The 24,049-nt window shown below is 47.3% G+C and overlaps 1 protein-coding gene across 3 annotated transcripts in view; it reads right to left on the minus strand.

Moving 5' to 3' along the window:
- LOC126543326 (uncharacterized) overlaps nt 1-23,614 on the minus strand; it is a 42,567-nt gene extending 18,953 nt beyond the window's left edge. The window contains exons 1-8 of one of the 3 annotated variants that reach the window (XM_055061946.2): nt 22,284-23,614; nt 17,598-17,646; nt 17,039-17,110; nt 12,773-12,856; nt 7,703-8,377; nt 5,140-5,248; nt 2,755-2,811; nt 974-1,112 (exon numbers count right to left, since the gene is read on the minus strand). In XM_055061946.2, coding sequence (XP_054917921.2) covers nt 974-1,112; nt 2,755-2,811; nt 5,140-5,248; nt 7,703-8,377; nt 12,773-12,856; nt 17,039-17,110; nt 17,598-17,621 — 1,160 coding nt within the window. In that variant the 5' untranslated portion in view covers nt 17,622-17,646; nt 22,284-23,614. Of the gene's footprint in view, nt 1-973; nt 1,113-2,754; nt 2,812-5,139; nt 5,249-7,687; nt 8,378-12,772; nt 12,857-17,038; nt 17,111-17,597; nt 17,647-22,283 lie in introns of all 3 variants that reach the window. The other 2 variants (XM_055061945.2, XM_055061947.2) reach the window with 2 other exon arrangements.
- Nucleotides 23,615-24,049: the final 435 nt, after the last annotated feature.

The raw sequence follows: 24,049 nt of genomic DNA on the forward strand, positions 1-24,049 counted from the left end.
TACGCGCGACAGCACGCGCTCACTGGGCTCGCTGACAGACGCCTTGGCAGGCGCCGCTTCGTACTTTGTTATCGACAGGGTTTCAAAATGCTTAGATATCTATAAACGTAATTGTTATATTTGTATAGCTGTTAGATCGGCGCAAAAAGGAAAGAAGCACTTTCTTGCATGATATAAATCTGCTTCACTGAGCGTTTAACGTTCCGCGCCATAGCTGCGTAGCCAGGCGCGCCGACGCGAGGCAAGCAACCCCAGCGCGCGATAACAGAGAGGAGCTGTTCCGCGACATCACGCTGCGTTTCGACGCGTACGAGCCATGCCGCAGCGTCTGCGCATGTGTGGATGCGTGAACGTGAGCTTGCGCGCGTCCGCAAGCGTACGTGTGGTCTGGGCTCTAAGGTGGTGTTCTCTGTATGCCTGGCGCCCGTCTCTGGGGCGCGCTCACCCAAGAAGAGTTAGAAGAGCGACGATGGTACACTGTCGTGAGCATGAAAGCCTACGGTATGCGGCGAAATGTGGCAACCGTACGCGAACGTTATTCACTTACGTCGACAATCATCTTCGATGGTTTTTGCGCGTTTCTTTATTAGCCGTGGATAGGTCACATGACTGCGCTGGAGAGTTCACGTGACGGCGACGCCGGGGGAGAACAATTACGATAATGATAAAACCAACGCGAGAAATCGCGAAGATCGTGCTAGTTATCTTACTTTCGGACTGCACTACTACTTGCATGAAATGTATTTTTTTGTCTTTTTGTCTTTGGCTGAATATGTAAAGAAATATTCAGTTAAATGTGCCAACAAAATTTTCGCTTCAAGTTTATTGCTCGGCAACAGCACGGATTAGCGAAGACCAGCGAAGAATGGTCTGGCAGAGTCGAGGCGTCCTGGATCTCGAACCTTGGAATAACCGCAGTCTGCCCAAACATTAACAATATATCATCACATAAGCGGGTGTAAAGATTACTTACTTTTCCACAAGTTTGTGCTGCTCCAGCAGATCGCGGTAGTAGTCTCTCCTCTGCTTTGGGGTCAAGGTTTGTACATCTCGGAAGACAGGGTAGCCCATATCTACGGGTGGCACGTATCCCGCTTTTCCAGGAACAATCTCTGCGCACGTTTCACAGCGAACTCTGCACTGCCTGCGTTCGTCTGCGTCTCCAGAATGTTCCCCTGAACTTGTTACTGTTCCTGCGCGGGGCGTGCTAATCCCATTTAAACGTAAAGTTTGCCTTCATAAATACCTGGAAAATCTGGAGTGCTGCTAAGGGGAGTAATCGTTAGCATGACAATCGCGGGAATGCCAAGCCGAACAAGCTGCATCGTAGCCAGCTAGTTATTCACGAAGCTCGTGACTAACGAGCATCTTATGAAACAATGTAAACATTGTTGCCGTGATAGCGATGACGACGACAGCAACAATAAAAACAGGTGCAGTAGCAATGTCTTATTCGCAGCGTTTGGAAATCACAGTAGCTCGCTTTATTATGCATGCGGACCTACCGCAGTGGCTTGGTGGTCCACTCTTGTTCTCTCTCATTCCCAAATGGAGCCAAATACAGCTTAGCTTCAGCAGTGGCGCCTAATGGTCCGACAAACTCAAAAAGAAAAGAAGTTGCAGTCTCGACCGAAAGGCGAAGCATTGATTGCGATAGCAAATTATTAGACAGCTGTACGAAGTAAGGTTAGCAGTCTTATCGGACGTATGAACTGCTGCAAAGATTAGCTTACTAACTAAATTAACAAGCATGGTGTCACACGCGCCAGGCAAACGTGAGCACATCTCGCTCGATGACCGCGGTCACTCGCTGTCAGAACGCTGGCTTCATGAAGAGCGGCAGCAGTGGCGAGCGAATTCCCCTTCGTGCTGCCTCTCGCCTCAACACGAACTAGGCGCGCGAGAACACAGCGCTCACGACGCCATCAACTACCTCGGGTCCGCTAACTGTCGATCTCACCGTAGATTGCCTCCAAGATGTGACGGGACGTGCGCGGAGTACAAGCGGAGACGCGCGCTACCATGCCCCCCCCCCCCTCCTCCCCTCCTAGCGCGCGCACATCTCCTCGCTCAGCCCTTGCGCGTGCGAAAAGCCGGCCACCCCCTCCCCAATTTCCCCCCTTGCGCGCGCTAGAAGACGCCGTCGCACCACGCCACCATCCTTCTAAGCTCACCCTCGCATGCTTTACTTCGCACCTACAGCATACGGCGCGCGGCCGCGATATTGTCTCTCTTTATACGGAACATCACGGCGGCGGCGACACCAACTGCGGCGGTGGCAATTTACCTGGAGCGCCCATGTTTTTTTATTTGCAGTAAGAATTGCTGGTTATTTGATGAGGTACTGGATTGGTTATAGAAGCTTGTCATGACTCTTAGACGCTTTGGGTTGTGGCACATAAGAATCCCCTTCACTGGTACGCGTAGCAGGCACTGATTAATTAATTATAACCGTATGCATACGACAAGCAAGGGTTCTCAAACTCAAGTATAGGTACTGGTGCGCACGCATTAACGTGCCACATCGAACGACGCACTGCAGTGTTAAAAAGTACTGCTGAAGGATTCTGCTGTAAAGGGGAGTTCGGGGTGAAGGGGGTAGTAGTGAAGTAACCGAAAGGACCACATGCGCCGCCCACAGCTGCGTGTTTCAGACAAGTGTGCTAGTCCTGTTGCGTGCAGTGCTGGTGCCTCTATGGCATAAGACTACGGTGCAGAGGCTCAGGCTAGGAATAATCTTAGAGGGCGTCTTACCTGGCTCCCAGTTCTCCTCCTGTGGCAACTCCGTCCTGTGGTAGCGTCTAGTTGTGGCTGCAACAGGACGCCGAGCCATTAACGAATCATGTGTGAGCGTTACTCACATGGAATACATACCAGATATCGCATCCCGTGTGATATAGTGAGAAACAATCAAGGGCCATCTTCCCGTAAGCAGGACAATTTCGTATTACGCATTTAGAGAAATTATTTAGAGAAATTTTCGCAAACTTTATAATTAGTTTTCGATCGCGGTACTTGCGAGAACAAATTCAGCACGCATAGGCAGTGGAGTGGATTTCTATTTCTTTCAGGAAACCTTTGGAGCAACCTAACCTAATCTAACCTAACCTAACGTGCCGCGTATAGATTATCACCAGTAATAACGTTCCTTTTGCGCTATAACAGAAAGTGCAAAGGGAACCTATAAGCTACCGAGGTTGCGGGCTCGGTTCGCGACCTCGGCGGCCGCATTGCGAAGGTCAAAATAGCAAATAGCGAAGTGGTCAAAATAGCAAATAAAGAAGGGATCAAAATTAATTAGGATCTTTCACTATGCGATGTGTCAGCCTAGGGCCGCGATTTTGTAGCGATGCCTCTTCCGATGCTATGCGTTTTCGCGCTTTTTAGCGCTTCGTCAGTGGTCAGAACGACACTCCACCCGCGTTGTCAACGTGATCAGTCGGCCGTGAACGGTGGATGAATAAGAGTGGCATCGACCGGAAAGCATCGATACAAAATCGCGGCCATAGGTGTTGAGGCAGGCTAGCTTTCATTTTTTTGGTTGCCCACGCTGTCGGCGGAAAGACTAACTACGCAGTACGAGGTACGGAACAGCGGGCTCGAGCAAACGCGATGCAGTGAAGCGGCGGACGTTCAAGCGTCTGGTCTGTGCGTGCACTTGAGGCATCAAGTCTATAGCGACACTATTTGCGCGCCCCTGTCCACACGCAGTCAACTTGGGGGCAGCCACGGTATGCTTAGCGAGATTGCTGGCTTTTCGCGAGGCTTATAGCGCGTCTTTATAGCGGTATAGCGTCTTTTCACTCGCTATAAGCCTCACGATGTCATACCAACAAGCCCAAATTACTGCATTATGGCTTTTCGCCTTCTTACTTTGGGGCAGCTTCTACGCGCAGAGCTGCGAACTCCCCTCGGTTCCTACTCGTTCTTTTTTCTGTGTTCTCTTTCCTATACTGGTAACCAATCAGCAGTTCTTACTCGTGCTGAACAGTCACAGTATGACCAGCAGAATTTTCACTTCCTCTCAAGCAATCTCTCTATCTCATTTATGAAAAGACAAAAAAAGACATACAGTAGGAGTGTGCGAATATTCGAAACTTTTGAATAACGAATCGAATACTCCCCTATTCGATTCGGTCCTCGAATCGAATAGTCACCATTCGAAAGCCAAATATTTTTCGAATGGTTCTCGAATATTTCACGTCGTCGAGTGTGCATGATCAAACATGAAATTGAAGCAAAAATACGATAACTTTTTATCCCCTGAACAGCGGAGATGCTGTACCAGAGCACGCTGTCTATCAGGGAGCCAGGGCTTTACCGGTAAAACCACGACGAATCAAAAATAAAATTTTGTTTAGACATGACACTAGGCAGTGGGTATTGTTTGGATACTACATATAGATGCAGCACGTGTGTCCTCCCGCCATATTAAATATGAAGGTGATTCATTGCAACATATTTGATACAATAGTGGCAGCATCTGCCACGACTATTCGAGAGAGAGAGAAAGGGCCTTCTTTTTTTCTTGCTCGCTCTGCCATCACCGCGGGTGACCCGTATTTCTGGTTCGGGCGCAAATGTTATTTGGACCGCAAGGCTACGTTCCTGAGCTTAATGTGATAATGCATGGCCGCGTATGCGCATAGAAGCGCCGAGTTTGCGAACAAACTGTTTATTTATTCGTAAAGCTTCCTTTGTGCTTTTAATATAGAGTATGGTTTTTTTAAAGTGCAGTGTAATGACAGAAACTTTCTAGTGCCGTCAAAACCACGACGTGTAAATTGTTTGATGTTGCTGGTGAGAAGGTTGTATATTGTTCGAAAGATTTGCGAAAATATTCGACATTCGACTCGCTTCTGGTACTGTTCGATTCGTATTCGATTCGGTCTCAAAAACTACTATTCGCACCGTCCCTAATAAACAGTTTTGCAACATCAACTAGTTGATGAAGTAACTATATAGCCTTCCTCTTCTTGCATGGTCGACGCGCTTAAGGTCGGGCGGATGACATGCTTAAGAACACGGCAACTGACGATGGTTCACAGTTGTGGAAACCGAACGGGGACGGCGACCGGCCACTTTAGAAACCCTGCAGGGCCCGCATTTTGTTTGCGCGCTCGGCGAGCGTATACGTACCGCCGTTCCTCTTGCGTGGACAATGGCGGACGTGGGCGGCGCGCCCAGACGCGGGCACCAGGTGCGACGTGTCGTAAGGGCACCGCACCATGTTGTCGAGGGGCCGCCTCTGCGCGCGCAAATAGTAACCCGTCAGTAATCACAAAGCGTGCAGAAATAACCAACGAAGAATTATACGAAGCCTTCTCAGATATTCGCCGTGCGTACGACAACGTCACTGAGAGAGCTTGCTCTCTCAGTGAAATAAAGGAGAGGAGATTACTGCTGACCGCACTTGAAATCTCACACTTTAACTGCGGTAAGCAGTAGGTGAAGAGGGTAGGGGTGTAAAAGGACAGGGAAAGAGGATAGCGGAGAAGTTAGCGTTAAGAAGGGAGCTGTTTGCATATATACAACAGAGTGTTTGTATGTAAACGTTCATCCGTAGTTCGCTTGTGGAGCTACTTCCTCAATAATGTCACCGGTACCGCGTACCGGCACTGTTGGATCCATTATCACCACTACTCTTTAGGGTATGCATAATTAGCATGCAAAGGAAGCGCACGCGCGCTGAAGTAATGTTAGGTTATGTTTCATAAACGAGAAGATGTGGCGGTGGAGCAGCGCCTATGGTTTTCGACATACAAGGATGACGTTGTTTTCTTAGCAGACCGTAAGATATTCAGGTTTTTGCAGAGAAGCCTGCAGCAGAGGGTGAAGCTCTGCGATTTAAGTATTGTATAAAGAAATGAGGCTGCATGGTGTCTAATGATGAGACTTCTCAGCCGGTCACAATGCAGGAAAATTATATACCAAGAGCCAAGTACAAATGCTTAATATGGGTAGGGTAGAATGTGGGAAAAAGATACATAGAATAGCATGAACAGTTAATTCAAGCAAAGGGCAAGAAACGCGGCTTATTGAAACAGTGCTGTGGGCGTAAAACAGATATAGAGTAGCACAAGGAGTATGGAGAGGGGTAATGCCTCCCGGGCTTACGTTTTGTAACTCAGTGCTATGTTTGAGATCTGAGGTGTAGTCGGGACTGGATATAAGAAAGGGCGGTTGAAAGATTAGCACTGAGCGCGTATGGATAAACAGGAAATGAAGCGCAGTACACAGGGACGTGGGCTGGGCATCATTTGAAGTGCGGGAGGCTCAGAGGCAAAGTTGTCACACACGCACACGCACACACACGCACACACAAGCATACACACACACACGCACACGCGCGCTCGCTCGCACACGCACATACACACGCACACATGCACATGCACATACGCGCATACACACACACACACACACGCACACGCGCGCTCGCTCACACACGCACATACACACGCACACACGCACATGCACACACGCGCATGCACACGCGCACACACACACGCACACACACGCGGGCGCCGACACACGCGCACGCGCGCGCACACGCTCGCACACGCACACACGAACATGCACACACAGGCACATACGCGCACACAAGTGCACACACACATACGCGCGCACGCGCACACGCATACGCACACACGCACGCACACAGACACAGACACACACACACGTACACACACGCACGCACGCACACGCACGTGCGCGTGGACACACACGTACACGGACACACACACGCACGCACGCACGCACGCGCGCACGCGCGCAGATACTCACGTACGCGTCCACTCTGAAGCTTGCATGAAGTGGCGCACATGACCACGAAAAATGAGCCCTCACCCTGTACGATTAAAAAAAAATCCCTTACGTTACTGCTATCCGCGGTTGCCCGTCACTCGTGATAGCGACCTGAGTGGTCGCTATCACGAGTGGCAGGCACCTGAACGCCGACAAAAGAGGACATGCTCTCGCTTAAGGGGCCAAATTCGCGAAAGCTTTCGTTCTGAAGTGCTCCTTGCTATTGGCCTATACCGCCTTCGCTAACAATATATCCAACATCTCGATTGCCTTGCTTCTGCTCTTACGAACAATTATAGCAATCAACTCCGTTTTTGTGAGCACTGCTGGGCCTATCACATTTATGAATACGGGCCATGGAGTCGAACTTTTTCAATTATTTGCTATTGAAGAAATTGAAATCTGGGCTAGTTGATAAAGTTCCAAATCATGGTTCAATGGGCACCAGACAGAACGCACAAGAAAATGAGACCGACAAAAGCGCTTCCGGCCCCACTTTGCTATTGATTGAACGCCCTTGCTTATGTTTTGTTCGGCATTTTTTAATGGTCGGCGCCAATTCCTACGAGCAGCTCTAGCGCATGAACTGCTTTGTGAATACGGGCCCTGAGAAAGGGAAGGCAGGTAGACAGTGGCAGCGTTGCCCATTACTTGTCACAATTATGTGCACTGTTTTCATTTATACATTCTGTATCAACTAGCCCAACAACAGACTGCCCTGCAACCGAACTAGCGTTAGTTAATTCTAATGTCCCAAAGATTATCAAAGCATTTTGTGCCTCTTTCGTTTGTGCTCGAACAGTTGCGCGCGCGAAAGAAAGTGCCTCTGCGCACTTGCATAAGCGCCACCACTGATGGAGCGCGATTTGTGATTTAATGTTACCCAGCTATCTGTCACCAGTAATCGCGGACGCCGCCCAGTCTGTGGACGCGGCAGCGGTGGGTAGAGAATGCCTGTCCGGCTCGTGCCTGAGGCTGCCCCGCTGCCATGGTAGGACCCGTGTCCCCGTCCGCCTCTGTGTCCACCTTCGCGGACTCCTCGGGGTCGGTCGGGATTGTCCCGTTTCTCAGGTTCCTCGAAGGTAACTTTCTGCGGAGACCGACCTCCTCTGCGCCGCTCAGAATTGTCCCGTTTCTCAGGTTCCTCGAAGGTGACTTTCCGCGGAGACCGGCCTCTTCTGCGCCGCTCGGAATTGTCCCGTTTATCAGGTTCCTCGAAGGTGACTTTCTGCGGAGACCGGCCTCTTCTGCGCCGCTCGGAATTGTCCCGTTTATCAGGTTCCTCGAAGGTGACTTTCTGCGGAGACCGGCCTCTTCTGCGCCGCTCGGAATTGTCCCGTTTATCAGGTTCCTCGAAGGTGACTTTCTGCCGACACCGGCCTCTTCTGGGTCGCTCGGAATTGTCCCGTTTCTCGGGTTCATCGAAGGTGACTTTCTGCCGACACCGGCCTCTTCTGGGTCGCTCGGAATTGTCCCGTTTCTCAGGTTCCTCGGAGGTGACCTTCTGCGGAGACCGGCCTCTTCTAGGTCGTTCGGGATCGTCCCGTTTTTCAGGTTCCTCGAAGGTGACTTTCTGCGTAGAGGCAATCAATAGCGAGGCATTAATGACTGCAGTTAAAACGCTAGGAAATAGTTATGCATTGGATGATAAGTAAGCGCTCAAATGTTTTAAAACGAAGCTTTCTTTGCCTCTTCCTTCGACTTTTCCACTACTGCTGCTGCTGTCTTGCACGCCGCGTCGGGGAGTGGTTTAGAGCGTGCATACATGGCAGGAGCGTAGCAGAGAGTAAAGGCGACGCGAGAAACTCGTTTGGACTTTTCCACTGACGTCCGTCACAATGCCCTTTGGAGTTCCTTGAGCGTGGCTACAACAGCCTTTTGATTGCTGTAATTATCCGTGATCCCCCGCAAAAGCATTGCAGGAACTGCCGCGCTTACCTTTGTGCTAGCGTGCAACAGTCCGGAGGGGAGATCGATAGAATGGTAGAGGATGTAGGGAGAGGAAATGGCTAGATTGGCTAGAACCGACGCAGTCACAATACGAGTAATAGGCTCGCCACTATTCGCTCGCATGCATGGGGAGGGCGGGAGAGGGTAAAGACGACATAAGGAGGCAAGGCAACGCTACTTCTAGACATGACAGCGGTTGCAGACAAAGGGGATAAATTTAAGTTCAAGGTACAGCACGGTACGTTTCTGCTATTTCTGAAAAATAAACACCGTGCAGATATGTAAAGCGGGACAACCGAGGCAGGGTGTGCAGACGCAAAGCCGCATAAGGCACCGTAGCGTCTGGACGACATTATACGGAAGCGGCTGCACGTCAAATCAACACTTCTGTGCCCACTGTGGTAGCTTTGCGGCTTTGCGGCTATGCTGTTGCGCTGCTAAGCATGAGGTCGCAGAATCAAATCCCAGTCGCGGCGGCCGCATTTCGATGGGGGCGATATGCAAAAATGCCCGTGTCCAGTGCATTGGGGCCACGTTAAAGATCCCGTAGTGATCAAAATTAATCCGGAGTCCTCCACTACGGCGTGCCTCATGATGGCGTGCCTCATGATCAAATCATGCTTTTGGCACGTAAAACCCTAGAATTCAATTCAAGCTTTGCTACTAGGGCGTTGCTCGAGGTCGTAGGATCGCAAGATGCGGCTGTCGCTTACGCGGCAGGCGCATAGATTCAGCTCCACGTTAAAGAACTCTAGGGGATGAAATTTTATCCGGATTCCTCCACTACGGCATGCCTCATAATCCGATCAGGATTTTGGCACGCACAGCCCCACAATTCAATTGATGTTTAACACTTCTGCCACGATGTGATGCGCCGTGTGAGGCAATGAGAATGCTAACCTTATCGGAGGTTGTGAACAATGGCGCATAACAACGCCTCAAGCAAACAGGTTTCGCTGTGTGTTATGTGTACTACGCAGACAAATAGCAGTGGTGCACATCAGGTAACGCTTAACATGCAACTCACCACTCTCGTATTACACTAAACGCTGAAGGAAATAATCATTCGCCGTCAACATCACCGCTTATTGTCTTTAATCAAAGCAAACTGCACATAAAGATCTATTCGTGACGATATCTACTTAGAGGATGAAGACAACACCTACAGTTTAGCTTGACGCATATGGTTTGGCTAAATTTTGAGTCCTTTTCGTTTTGGTGAATCTCTAGTACGGGACATTACTTTCTATTTATATTTTTTTCTTGAAAAAATTGAGGAATAAAATATTTGAGGTACATGGAGACCGTACCTCTCTTTATTGATTCATAATGCATGACAGTGGCTAACTCATCGGGGTGACTCCGAACTGAAACTCTGAGCAGTCTCCTCAAGAGGAAGCCTTACCCAGGACGAACTCAGATTTCTCTATTCAAATACGTATGAAACACATATATGCTTTCATTGAACAGCCACTGAGCCAACTTGAATGAAGTTTGTTGCATTTGAGAGAGAGAAAGTTGGATTCTATCGATGGTAGGAAGCAGGATATTGATTTAATGCTTTGTAGTATTTTTTTGTTGTCGAAAGTCTGAAAACTCTAAAGATTGAAGCACAGAGTTTGCAACTCTGCGCTAAAACAGATATCGCAGTTCTCTACGTTGCAATCTGCTCCAGCACCTGAAGCGCACAAATTTTATATACGAGTTCACAGCTTACGTGACATTGTTGCAGTATTTACGAGAGGTTGCCAAAATGCGCACTCAAAATTAGTGGTGTATAATTCCGAACGTTGTAAATTCATCAACTTTGTCTGCTTTAGATGTGTTAACAGGTTCAACTGCCAGACTTGTGATGTTGTTTGTCTTCTTTTTTTTTTTTTTTTTTTTTGGAGACAAGGCCTCCTTTTCCGAGTTCACATTGGCTTTGGCGTATCTCGGATCTCAGTATCTCGTAACCACTTCTAGAAAAAAAAAAGCCCTTTCGCGCCTCCAGAGCGTCGTAGCGAGCTGCAAAATGTTTGGAAATGTAGGCCTCAACGAAACAAGCGCGAATTAGTCGCAGGGCAGGTAAAGTTAACGGCACGGGAGTAATTAGCGCCGATATAGTAAAATATTAACCACATTTGCACTATATGACTGTAAAGAGTGCACCGCCGTAGATACAGACATGTTGAGGCAAAGCCACTGTACACCTTTGTGAAATAGAGTGAGTTTGCTTAACTAAGCAGGGCTCGCGCGGCGCAGTAGTGTTTGGAAGGTGGCTTCGCCGGTGACCACAAGAGGGGAGAATTAGTCACAGAGCAGGTAAAATTAAGTGCACGTGTGCAATACGTGCTAATAGAGTCAATAATTAACAGCATTGCACCACACACTGCACTATTTCTGGGATCTTCCCAAATGGCATTTTGGTCAAAAAAGAAAAGGCTCAGCAACAAGTGTCGACGCTAAGGAAGACAAGGTCGACGTAATCGTTGCGTAAAATACGATACGAATAAGATACGAAACGAGCGAATAATGAACATGAAAAGGATACAGAAACAGACACAATAGAGATATAAAGCCAGCATTTATTCATCGATTCATTTGAACCACCATGCACGTCGACCTTGTCTTTTTTAGCGTAGACACTTTGCTTACCCTTTCCTTTTTTATGTTGCTGAATTAGAGCTGCAAAATTGTTGCTTCAGTGTTTCTAAGTTTTTCTTTATTTTAGAGAACTTTGCGAAAAATTGTAGACCTAAATAAAAGAAAATATCTGATTCTTCCAGTCGCCAGGTTTTAACTTTTTCATTTAAATGCAACAAACCCGGTCAATTTTGGTGCAGTAGGTTCCGAGAAAAGCTATTTCTCCGTTCCCATGTATTTGGATAGGATTCTTGACGCAAAACTTCCTTCGAAGATGCGCCTGAACACAATGAAGGGGTCACTCGGTGTCTCATAATTTGATAAGAAACATTTAGATTTAAATCTGGCACTGGCCACTGTTCAACTGCCGTGGAAATGAGCGTTAATGCACGGATATTTCTGCGATTTTACGTGGCTTCATATTAGAAAAAAAAAACACTGCGGCTTCTTCCATGGTTTGTTGAGATTTAATTGCGTTGCGTACTAGCCCCACGAAGTTTCTATTAGAAGACCTTTAGTTCACAACACGTTTATTTCATTACGTAACTTCCAGTGCCCTAAAAGAACTCCAGAAACTTATGAGTGTGCGTGTCTTACTAGACCTACATTACCTGTACGCAAGAACTCTTGGTTGGTTTTGCTTTTTTTGCTTTTGATATTCAGAGTTATTTTGAATCTATAACATTCGAAAACAGTACATTATGGTAGAACATGGAGGTTAAATGAGGCTGGTCATTGTCATACAACATATTTGTGGTGACAGATTAATTTAGAAGAGACCAGGGGACGTGTTTTGTAACAGTACGCAATTCATTTTCCGTTCGTCTCGCCCCCGGTTACTTAGCCCTGATGCCACGCCCGGCGCTGTCATATCGCTGAGATTACTCATTCAATGAGACAGCTGATAGGAAAATAATGGAAAATGAGAATCTTCGCAGGAGCCGCATTTTATAAGGATTCTTTTCATTTGCCATCATCATTGTTGGGCTCCATGATTGGCTCACACGAAAATGTGCACCCCTCGCGCCCCTACACCTTTCGCCGGGATCGGCTAGCCCGTAGAGCAGCGTACGAAAAGAAACTTTACTAAATATAGGGTTGTCTGGAGCAAGAAAAGGCAACGCTTAGGCTAATCCATTATCTGCCCGTCATTCTCATGGAGTATAAAGCGCCCTACTGGCGGCGCGCGTAGACACTGCATAGCGCGGTATTTTCTCCGTCGTATTCTTAACGTGCAACCCCATGAGTCCCCTTTTTAGTTTTCCACTGAGCCAAGCGCCGCCTACTGCGGTGATTGGGAGCGTGCACCAAAGAACGTGGTTTCCTGGGTCACAAAGACGATAACCACGTCTCATAAGATGATAATACGAGATTTAACGCAGGCAAAGTTTACCGGAGTGAATGCTTTGGAAGCGTTCGACAGTTTCCTGGGTCGCCTCATGCCGCAGCGGTTGAGCGAGACTGACGGACGTGGAATCTACAAAGTAGAAAAGGCGCCACTTCGAATGACATACGAAGCTTGCGAGGCTAGGCAAGGAATTAAGAAATGTATATGGAGGACTATTATGGCGATGGCTATGTGGCTACAGTCCTCAGAGGGAATTTATCTTTTTGTTAATTTTTATTAAGGGAAAGCTTTCAAATACATTTTTTAGTAGCCGACAGTTAAAGCACTGGTGCCAAATTCCACAAAGTTTCTCGTTCGTAAGTGCTCCTTGCCATTGGCCGGCCGCCTTCACTAATGGTATGTCGAGTGACACGACTGCCTGCATTTTTTTTCTTCCGATACTTCTATAACATAGGAGGTTTTATTGAATACGAGCCGAGGCCCCGTATCCACAAAATGCTTTTGCGCTGAAATCATTCGTCAGAGCAAATTCCAGCAAATCCTGATGCTGAACATCTTGTTGGCGAAGGCGGTCGGCCAATGGCAAGGAGCATTTACAAAGGAGCAGCTTTGCGAATTCGGCCCCAGCATGTTCTTCGGCACTTTCCCCGTTACCTCAGAGACGCACGGTTAATGCCAGAGCAATAGCTTTAGGCCAGTTTTGAGCACGCTTACAGCTAGGCACTCTAAGCTGCGGTTATTGTAATGGGCTGAGAATATCTCGGCCCGTATTTACAAAAGATGAAAGGCAGAAACCATCCCTGATGATTATGTATGTCATGTGAAGCGTTTATGAGAGGTATAGGTGACGGAAATGTATGAAAAGAGTGGCGACGATGTTATGACGACGATAGCGTGACGACGGAGATGACAACTGTGGTATGACGGCGCTGGAGTGACGATTGTGGTACGACGATGATGGTGCGACGACGTGGCGACAATGTGATGCCAATGCTGGAGTGACGGCGATGAGACGACGATGTTCAAATGATTGCAGTGGTATGACGACGAAAGTATGAAAACGACAGAGTGTCGACAACGACAAGAAGACAAAGGGATGACGAAGGTGGCATCACGACAACGGCGTGATGGCAACAGCTTGTCAGTGCCATCGCTACGACAAAAGTGACGACGATGGAACAAGCACGAAAGCATGACAGTGACTTGGTGATGACGACGCGATGTCTAAATGGCACGAATGATGATATGTTGACGACGGTATGACGGCGATGGCTCGAAGACGGCGTGCCGTCGACGCAGCGATGACAACGCAGTGACAACAACTTAGTAAAAACGGTGGAATGATGATGACATTACAACGAAAGAATGACTACAATATCCACGCAGTCAATGAAACGACGAGGATGGAATGGCGACGACAGCATGACAACGATGGCATGTTGGTGTTGGAGCTCGCGTCTGCGCTCACGTGCATCATCCGTCGCCGCAGGGCACCCTACTTCGCAATACATCCGCTGTTTATGCGCACTAATTTCGATAATGGCCAACGGGCCTCCCTTATTTTGCACCATACCCGACTTTTCGATCTGCACTATCTCTGAGATCGTTCAACATTTTTCGGAGCCATATTTGGCGCATCCTTGCGCGTGACATTGCTCTGACCTTGGCTCAAACTAGGCAGAGAAATGTTTCGCATTTAGAAGTACTTACGCTAGAAGTGTTCGTAAGAGCAGAACCCAGTCAATGGTGACGTTAAAAATGTCGTTAGCAAAAGCAGGGGGCAAATGGCAAAGAGCTCTCGCGAAAGAGAAACTTTTGCGACTAGGTCCAATTCACGAAGCCGTTCGTTCGTATTCGTGCTGTTTGCCATTGGGCGAAAGCCTCTGCTAGTCCTATGTCCAGCATCGGGATTGGATAGAAATTGTTCTTAAAAACAATTTTAACGCAAGATCTGTTTGCAAACAGCACCGCTTATTTGTATGTTTTAAAGGCGAAGGTTTCTCTTTTTTTTTTGCCTAATCGGAGCCAAGTTCCGTCCTTAGGTCACGCTCAAGGACGCGCCACTTTTCTCTCTGAAATATGCGGGACGATCCCGGAAATAGTGCAGCTCGAAAAGCCGCCGGACATAATGCAAACACCCGATATAGCGCGAAATAAAAGGCGGCCTGATTTACCGGTGCCGCACACACTGCAAACAAACACGGAATGTATAGTGCGAATGAAGGCGGCTCACGGCGGCAGACGTGAGCTAAAACGCCAACATGCCGTGTCTTTGCCAAGCTGTCGTCGTCATTCCGTATTCGTCATTTCGTTGCCTGCGTGGACATTGTGATCATTCTTTCGTTGCCACGTCATCGACACCTTTCCGTCGTTTCTACTCGGTTGCTGTCACTGCGTCGTCATATCGTCGTCATCACGCCGTCTTCCAGCCGTCGTCGTCGTAACTTCGTCATCATTCCATCGCCGTCATTGCGTTGTCGACATCGCGTTGTCATCACCAAGTCGCCGTCATGCCGTCGGGGTCATTCCGTCATGGTCATTTTGTCGGAGCGATCGCATTCTCGTCAACCCATTGTCATACCTTTGTCATACCGTCATACCTAAGTTAGCGAGTTGAAGTTAGCGAGCGCATTGTGGTGTCTGTCCTTGTTCGCTGGCGCTAAATTTGCTTTCCAAATACATTTGTCGCCACGCCATCGTCGTGGTTCCAACTTCGTCATCCCCTTGTCGTCAATCCATTGTCGCCATGCAGTTGTCGTCAAACAACTAGAATCATTTTAACATCGTCACTCCTGCGTCGTCATCTCATGTCCGTCATGCAGTCGTCGTCATACCGTGATCGTCCCGCCGCCGTCATAACACCATCGTCGTTATACCATCGTCGTCACTATTTACGCACATTTGCGTCATCTATAGCTTTTAGAAATGCTTCGCATGATCCAGATAATCATCGAAGATGGTTTCTGCCTTAATATTTTTCATGGTGAAGGATGGCAAAAAAGAAATTAAGAAGAAAAACACCCGAAGTGGACAATTAACCCAACGTATTAATTCTTGCTTGCAGAAAGAAAAACAGAATTCAAGGAAGAGCAGAAATGCTTAGTAGGATGACATAGTGCCATATTTATGCAACGCTGAGTACTCTCCCACGCGCGAAAATTAGTGTGTCTGGGGCCGAATTCACAAAGCTTTTCGTTCGTACGCTTACCATTGGCCGGCCGACTTCGGTAATATGTCAAATATGAGATTAGTTGGCATTTGCTCTTACGAGCAGTTATAGTGTAAGAAGTTCTTTGTAAATACGGGCCCTGGGCCGGTATAACGTAATGATACATTTCGCTCGAGTCTATTTCCTTATACGCCTTTCACGGTTGGCCGACACCGGTGGCAACACGGGCGAAGCGTCGCTCGGAGACGCGAAGAGCGACAAAGAACAGCACTGGAACAGATCCGTTACATTATACCGACTATAGTTACGTTTATCTCGGCAGAACATGTGGAATCTACTTTAATGGTTGAGTTACGGTAGGCGCGTTTTCCTAGTGGAGCAGAGAAACATAAATAGGGGTCGTATTTTGTAAAGATTCTTTTCCTCCAATTTTACTCTTTTCATATCGTACACATCGTCGAGTGAATTATGTCTGCGATGCCAGATGTGCGGCTCCTTACGAGCCAATGAAGAAGGGCAAAAAAAAAAAAAGGAGGAAAAATAAGAAGGCCTCACTGATACAATATTACACAACACACACTATTAATGTGAAGACATTACGTGCCCCATTATGCAAAAATTTGTCGGCGGCGTGACAGAGCGTGGGTACCAAAAAATGACCGACGGTACAAAGAGTAAAAACGCGTCAAAAATGCTCGGATTGCCGTGAAGTTTCTCAGGGAGGTTCCTGTCCACAAGGTAAATTAATTGCTTTCAAAATAAAATTTGCTACATCTCGGTCTGGGTGGGAATCGAACCCTGGCCTCCAAAGTGCTAGACGAGACGCCACGGTGACTGCACGGCTCTGGCTGGCTAAAGCTGTCAGCCAGAGCCGCCGCCAGAGCCGTCGCACCTCGCGTCGAAGCCGCCTGGCTGACTAGAGGTACGGCCTAGTGCGTACGTCACACACACACACCGAATCAGCAGAAAGAATTTTAATGCGCGTCGAAAACATCAATCAAAAACATTTCACCAAAGGCACTATAATGCTTTGGCATTCCCACAAGCAGTCTTAAGTGTGTGTGCCGAATTTTTTAATTAGCCTTTCGAATACGAATTTCTTGTTTTCATGAATTACCAACTGTTATGTCGGCAGACATTACCGAAAATGGTGCAGGGTGCCGAACGACATTTCTCTCTCTTTCCTTTTGTACACCCGCTTTTATGCTGACATCCTGCGATAAGAGAAGAACCATGCAAAACGGTGGTCACATAAGGCGTAGGGTTCCTGCGCGTATTTTGCACGCCGCTAATAGTGCAGGGCCGGTAAAATGTAACGATTCCTATTTCTCGATTCTATTTCTTAATCATCATCCACAGTTCATGGCCTGAATATCTTGCTTGAGAACTTGGGTGGTGCGTCACTCGGACAACCGTCAAAAACGAAAAGGAACAGGGATTCAAAAAGAATCGTTACATTAACCCGGGCGCAAGGTTCCATCGTTGAGGTAATTAACACGCCGAACATTTATAGCGAATGAGATCATTTGCGCCTCCTGTGTTCGCCTGTCCGCAGGTCCAACGAAAATGTCGGCACTGAATAGCGTTACAGCATATGCATGAATTTAATTGTGAGCATAGCATGCATGCAGATAGTGCACAGGAGAGCCGCCTTTCGACGCTTTAGTTTTACTGCGCGCTGGAGCAGATATGAAAGCTTACCTTTCGTGTTGGCGCGCCCGCCATTGGTACGGAACCAGCTGTCCTTCGACTGCAATAAATTGAACAGACTGTATTTGGTTATCAGTGGACAGGTTCTTCGAATTCTCTATGCTCAATACGTTCTTATTTTTTTTCGGGGAGCTCGAACTGCTCTCCTCGCTGATATCAACAATCCAGTTGCACTACAAAAGGGGCAACAATGACCAGTATACTGTATAAGCATATTGTGATTTAATAGAGAATATGCTTCATGTTTCAATGGAATAAAGAGGAACGTGTGTATATAATTTAAATTGCGTCTGCATGCGCAAAATGCGCAGATTTGTGCGCAAGAGCCCAACGATAAGGACGTTCGTGACCATAGAGCGTTTCCGTGCGTGTCACCAATGGCTGTTGCAGTGAGAACTGGAACCGAGCTCCGAGACCGCAGTAGCTGTATGGAGAGAGCGCCGCGCGCCGTAACATTTCGTGGCTCCGTTCCCGCAGTGAACCCATTCTCGTCGGAGAGTCTATTTCGCTTTACTCTTCTGATTAGCGGGAGGAGCAGTAGGGGATAAAATATGCTCTTATCGTTTAACTTACAAAACCATACGCAATGCATTTCAGCGCACCATTTTCACTACAGTTGGGACGCTGTTCTTTCTTTTTTTTTTATGCAAGTGTTCAAGAAGTCTTGAAAAAGTCGTGAAGTGTTCAAAAGGAACACTATCGCTCTCTGCGCCAAATGTATCACTAGAGATGCGCTGACTGCTGCTTTCGGCGCATGTGCAAGCAATCAGCTGCGGAGTTTTCTCGCAAACAGGCGTCGTATAGAAATACTATAGTCAGCGAAATCGGGACACGGCGCAAAAGAAACGCTGGACACTACGTTGCTGTCGCTGCGTTCGCCTCTTGTGTGCTCTGTCCAGTTTTTGCTTGTAACATCCATTCAGCATGCATACAGAGGCCAGAGACTATGTAAACAACAGCACGTGAAATTCTGGGCAGTGCTGCTTGATGATCATTTTTGTGATAACCCCTTGCGTTGTCGGCCAGGTTGCTGATATGCACCACGAGAATCGGCTTTACTGGTGACAGGTCATACGCGCTGCTTTCACCTTCTTATAAAGAAGATGCGCAAGTCACACCAAACGGAGACACCGTTCTTTCTTTAGCGTTTTCAGAGTCTTTAAAAACCACCTGTGTGCATATAGCGCACATCTGCAGGGTGGCTAATAAGTATGTGCACACCGTTCTGTCAGATACTGAGCTTCCCACGGCGTTGATTCTGAAACTGTCGCACATAGCTCAGTAAGTGGGAGGTACCACCGCACTCAATCTAAAGGGAGCTGGCCAACAGCTTATTCCATGCAGTGATGAAGAACAGTCCGCACCAACGCGCCACCCTCCATATTTACTGCAATGACTTCGCACCGCAGAAGAACACTGATAGACTCCGCATTCCTCAAAAAACAGTTTTCAAGATCGCGAAGCTACACAAAGAGGAAGGAGACGTCAAGGGGAAGCGAAAAAGCGATCGACCATCAAGCGTTCGGAATAGGATTTCGCTAAATGGCACCGTTAGCCTGAACAAGACTGTTTCTGACTTGAAGATCGCCAGGCGTAATGTCCAGGAGATTCTGAAAAACAACCTCTGGCTTCGTTCGTATCGTCAGCTGCAAGCGCAGTTACCAACAGGCACCGTCAAGGCGAACAGGCTGAAACTCGCGCTGAAGCTCCTAGTGCACTTCAAGTTGGCGCGTATCGAGCACGTGCTCTTCACTGTTGAGGATATTTTCACTGTGGAATCAGTCGCGCGAAACAGCCAGAACCTCCGCAGAAAGGATCTCAGGAAAGCGAAAGTTTGTACGCAGACCCTTTTGCCCCAAGTCCCTCCTCATGGTTTGGGGTGGTATCTTCGCTACCGGCAAGACTCCGCTCGTGTTCATCATCACCGCGTCCTACTATCAACAATAAATTCTGGAGCGTGTAGTGCGTCCCTGGAGCTCCCAGAACTGCACCAATGGGGAGTGATCTTCCAACAAGACTGGCCCTCTTCCCATGGAGCGAAGAAAACGATGAAGCTGTACGACAGGTTGTTCCCGCGACACATGTCGAAGGATTCTTTTGGCCCTAGAGTTCGCCTGACCTCAATCTATTGAACTTTTTAGTCTAGAGCGCATTGAAGGAGAATGTCTCAGCTACTTGTTGCAAAGTTCGGAATCCCTGAAGTCTGCTTTGATCAAGGATTGGGATGAACTTAAGATTACCTTGCGCCACCGTCGACTTCGTGAAGAAGCGTCTCCAAGCTTGCTTGAAGACTAAAGGAGGTCATTTCTAGCAATTTCCTGTTTAGTCGTTGCACTGTTCTTGTTTTTTGTTGGAAAATAAGGACTGTTTGAAAAGAACATGTTTTCCTTTTGAATGAAACAGCTTAGAACTGGTGCACACACTTGATAGCCATCCTGTACTTATTGAGGTGGATTACTAGAAGAGGCGGGCATTACTTCCTCGAAATCAAGCTCCCTAATTGACCAATTAACAAAAATTAATAACTTATCTAAGCCAGTGATTCGACAAGGCGCATCCGATGATTTGAATTCATTTTGAAACTAGCACCAGTATCATGATAAGCGCTGTCAAACTTGTGGTAAAAATGCACTGTCGTTGCACTTTTTTAACAAAACGCCTTTTTTATGCATTGAAGCTCCAAAATTTCTGAACGCCAATGCCTTTCGTCGCAAACTTTGGGAACGCATATCTGGAACCTGGTATAATCCTCAGAATTAATTCTGAGTGGATATGACTTTCGAAGTCACCGGCTATAATTCGTAAATTGCAGTATGTGCACTGTAATTAGTTTAAAAGCTAATCAACAAAACTTTGTTTTTAGTCAAATATTCATTTTGATTTCTCGTGCGAATAATCTCCGTCTCTGATACTGAGAGTAACCTAGTTAAGAAAGTGGAATAGTACTACATGCCACAGGGGATTTAAAGAAAAATTGTTAACGATAAAAAAGGGGTGTATTTCCTTGGAAACTAAGTAAACGCGCGTACTGCAAGGAAAAAAAATGCACATCCCACGCATGTGTTAGCATCTATGTGAAGCGAAGCTTTAGTGAAGCGGGTAACTATATATACACAACTAAACGCAATGCATACGATTTTGTTCATTAATGCAATGCAATGTGTAACCGCATGGAATGTTACTGTTCATCCACCACAACGGTCCAAACTTTATTGTCATGCAATTTTTATCTTTATGCACTGCAACATTCACAACCTATGCCGAAATGCAAGCACCAAATCAGGTGGTTGAATAACGCGAGACGGATACGTCGCATTGCCACCAAAACGAAAGCCGTATATATATGAATATTTTCGAGGGAAGAATGGTGATGACAGGCGTGTGCAGAGAAAAGTACGACACATATCAAGCAACATTATGAATACCGTACCTCATGTGTTATAGTGGGACACGCCCATTCTGGAGGATTGGGCAACCACCCACTAACAAACACTGAGTTATTAAATCAACGAAAATAAAGTAACTCAATGAACCTGGTAAATTTAGTTCAATATTTCATTAACAGAGGGGGGGATTTAGAGATGCATGTGAGCCGACATTATAAGTGCAGGTTTTATGTAGGAATTGTTTTTTGTTTCTCAACACAGAGGCAGAGGCATACTTGGTCAACATACACGGGTTGCACAAGCCACTTCGCGGGTACTTTCATATAACCTTTGTACATAAATCCACAAATATATCTGGCAAGATAGCGACCAACCCAACAGCCAGGCAGCCACGCGGAAACCGAAAAAGAAGGCAAATACAGCTGCGTTTTAAAATTTTGAAGCGTTTTGCAAAACTCACTCGTCTTTCTGTTCACTTGAATTGTGGCAAACGACGAAGAAGGTCGCGAATTTTATTCGCTTGATTCTGCGTCCCCCGTGACTCTGCGCCCGCTGTGAGGAATTCAAACCACTTAAATAAAAAGCACACATCTTTCGGAAACACCAAAATGTAGGTTCACGGGTCGTAATGTTGATTGGTTCGTGTTTTGTGGACGTTCTATAGTTTTCCAAGAACGTTAAAGTTCGAGTCGAAGGAAGTGAATATAAACTGTGTAGCATTTTTTAGTGGTACACCGAAAACGCCTTTCATTCTCGCATTAAGAGTAAGCAGCCGGACTTCTGCAGTCGAATCTACGTGGTCAGTCCAGCATCTTCTGATAAATCGAATGGACGCAGTGAACGCGCGCGGCAACAGAATAAGGCATAAACTGGAGAAAACACATGTTGCGACGACAGAGCATGGAGCGGAGCCCGCCGAAAGTGAGGTGTATTACTGTTACTCCGGTTTACCGTGTCAATCTCGTTGCTCAGAGCAAGCTGTCGGTGCACTGTGAACGAGCGCTTCGAACGCGAGGGCGCCTATAATGCCTTAAATGTGTTATTATAGCTGGGTAAGCCCTAACATCAGAAACTCCTGAAAGTGCGATGACGTGCGACCCAGGTGGCCCCAATGTGTGTCTCTCTCCCCTTTGTGTCGCGTGCACATGGACCAGACCTGTAGTAGAGCCATCGCGCAGTTTTTTTCAGCCGCCGCTCGGCGAAGCGCGATCTAACGCGGGCTCGGCGTACGAACAATTCAAACGGCACTGAAAATTCCAAGAGAAGACTTAAAAAAAGAAGTTAGGCTTACCAGCTTGTCCGCTTAGGTGCGAGCCGAAGGGAACGCCGCCGGTCTTGCGTCTGGTTCTCGTAGATTCGAACGAAATAGGTCCCGTGAGCACGCGCTGCAGTCTTTGTCCTCTTCACTTTTTTTGCACGTGCGCCTGCAACGAGGCTATAAACGAGGCTGACCGTGCCTCCAGGGAGCCGCGGTTGGCGCCGTTCGCGCTTTGTGATAGCTCGCGCTCACAATAATTTTGCCGCATTTGTATAACAAAGCAAAAAAAAAAAAAATCTATACTATTCATTTGCGGTTCAAAGTTGCTGTAACCTTCGTAACAATTCGACGACTTGAACAGTCAGTGGATTTCACTGTGGCTTTCTAGAACAAATGCACGAACGTGCGCAGGGTTCCGTAGAAGACGACGAAGCCGACCGAAATCGCGTGCATTCATGGCGCGAGATAGAAAGTGAAGAAGGCTAATGTTATGACGCTTTCCGGCGGGCTGACAGGAACGCGCAAAACAGCTCTAATAAATAAACTCGTTTAACAGGTACCGATGAACGAGCTGGTAATTCGGAGACGTGCCTACTTAAAGCGCGTCCTTGAGCAATAAACCACTTTAGGACTTCGTGTGTGTCCGTTATTTTTTTGTGCCCATTTTTTTTTTCTCAAGTGCGCAGCTTATACGTTGCAACTATAAAGCTCTATAAAAACGCTCTCGTGAGGTCTGGCGCTGGCCTCCATGGCTGCCGCGCTGTGGCCGTCTCAAACTTTGACCAGAACACATCTATATAGCGTCTCCGCGTGGCTCATTTTCGCCCGTGGAAAATCGCCATAAGGGAGGCTGGCGCCTCCAAAGGCGCAAAATAAGAGATTTTGGTGACCCAGAAAATTTCCTTCTTCGCACACATCAACATTGGAGAAGCTTGGCCCGCCGTGGTGGCGTTGTGGCTATGGCGTTGCGCAACCGATCTTGAGGGCGCGGGATCGAATCCCGACCGCGGCGGCCGCATTTCGATGAGGTGTGAAATGCCAAAAACACCCGTGTTCCATGCATTGGGTGCACGCTGAAGAGTCCCAGGTGCTCAAAATTAAGCCGGAGTCCCCACTACGGTGTGCCTCATAATCAAATCGTGGTTTCGGCAAATAAAACATCAGAATTAAATTTTAAGTGCGTAAGCAGTTATATGCCTATCCGACGAGGAAACCTGTCCGTCCGTCACATAAGACCAATCGCTATAAAAAAATTAATATAAAAAAAAATCGAGAGTGATTCCACTCTGTAAAGGTGGATGACCAGCGAAGCTGTTTAGCACACGACACAGAGGTGACACAGAATATTGAACAAAGGTACAAGCACACTTACCTCCGTATTCAGAAATGCATCTTAACTTGAAGCCAATGCTTGACTTGATTTAAATGACGCCTGTTGTGAACGCACCAAAAGAAACACAATGATTTGTCGTGGGCACGTTCGCACCAGGCGTCATTTATATCAAGTCAAGCATGAGCTTCAAGTTAGGATGCATTTCGGAATACGGGGGTTATTGTCTTGATCGGTGGTCATCGTGCCGAAAGGTACGCACACACATCTATTTATATACATTTGCGTAGACGACTATATACAGGGCGTTTCAGCGAACACTTTAACAAAATTTTAAGGGTTGCCTGTGGCAGATAGCACAATTCTAGTTTATGAGCTCTTGTACTCGAAGCGGCGGACACTACTTGCACAAAAAGACTGAAATGCAAAATCGACTAATTAACAAGAATTAACTCATTAATTTTAGCTA

The sequence above is a fragment of the Dermacentor andersoni genome, chromosome 1 (genome assembly GCF_023375885.2).
Source record: "Dermacentor andersoni chromosome 1, qqDerAnde1_hic_scaffold, whole genome shotgun sequence".
Taxonomy (NCBI): domain Eukaryota; kingdom Metazoa; phylum Arthropoda; class Arachnida; order Ixodida; family Ixodidae; genus Dermacentor; species Dermacentor andersoni.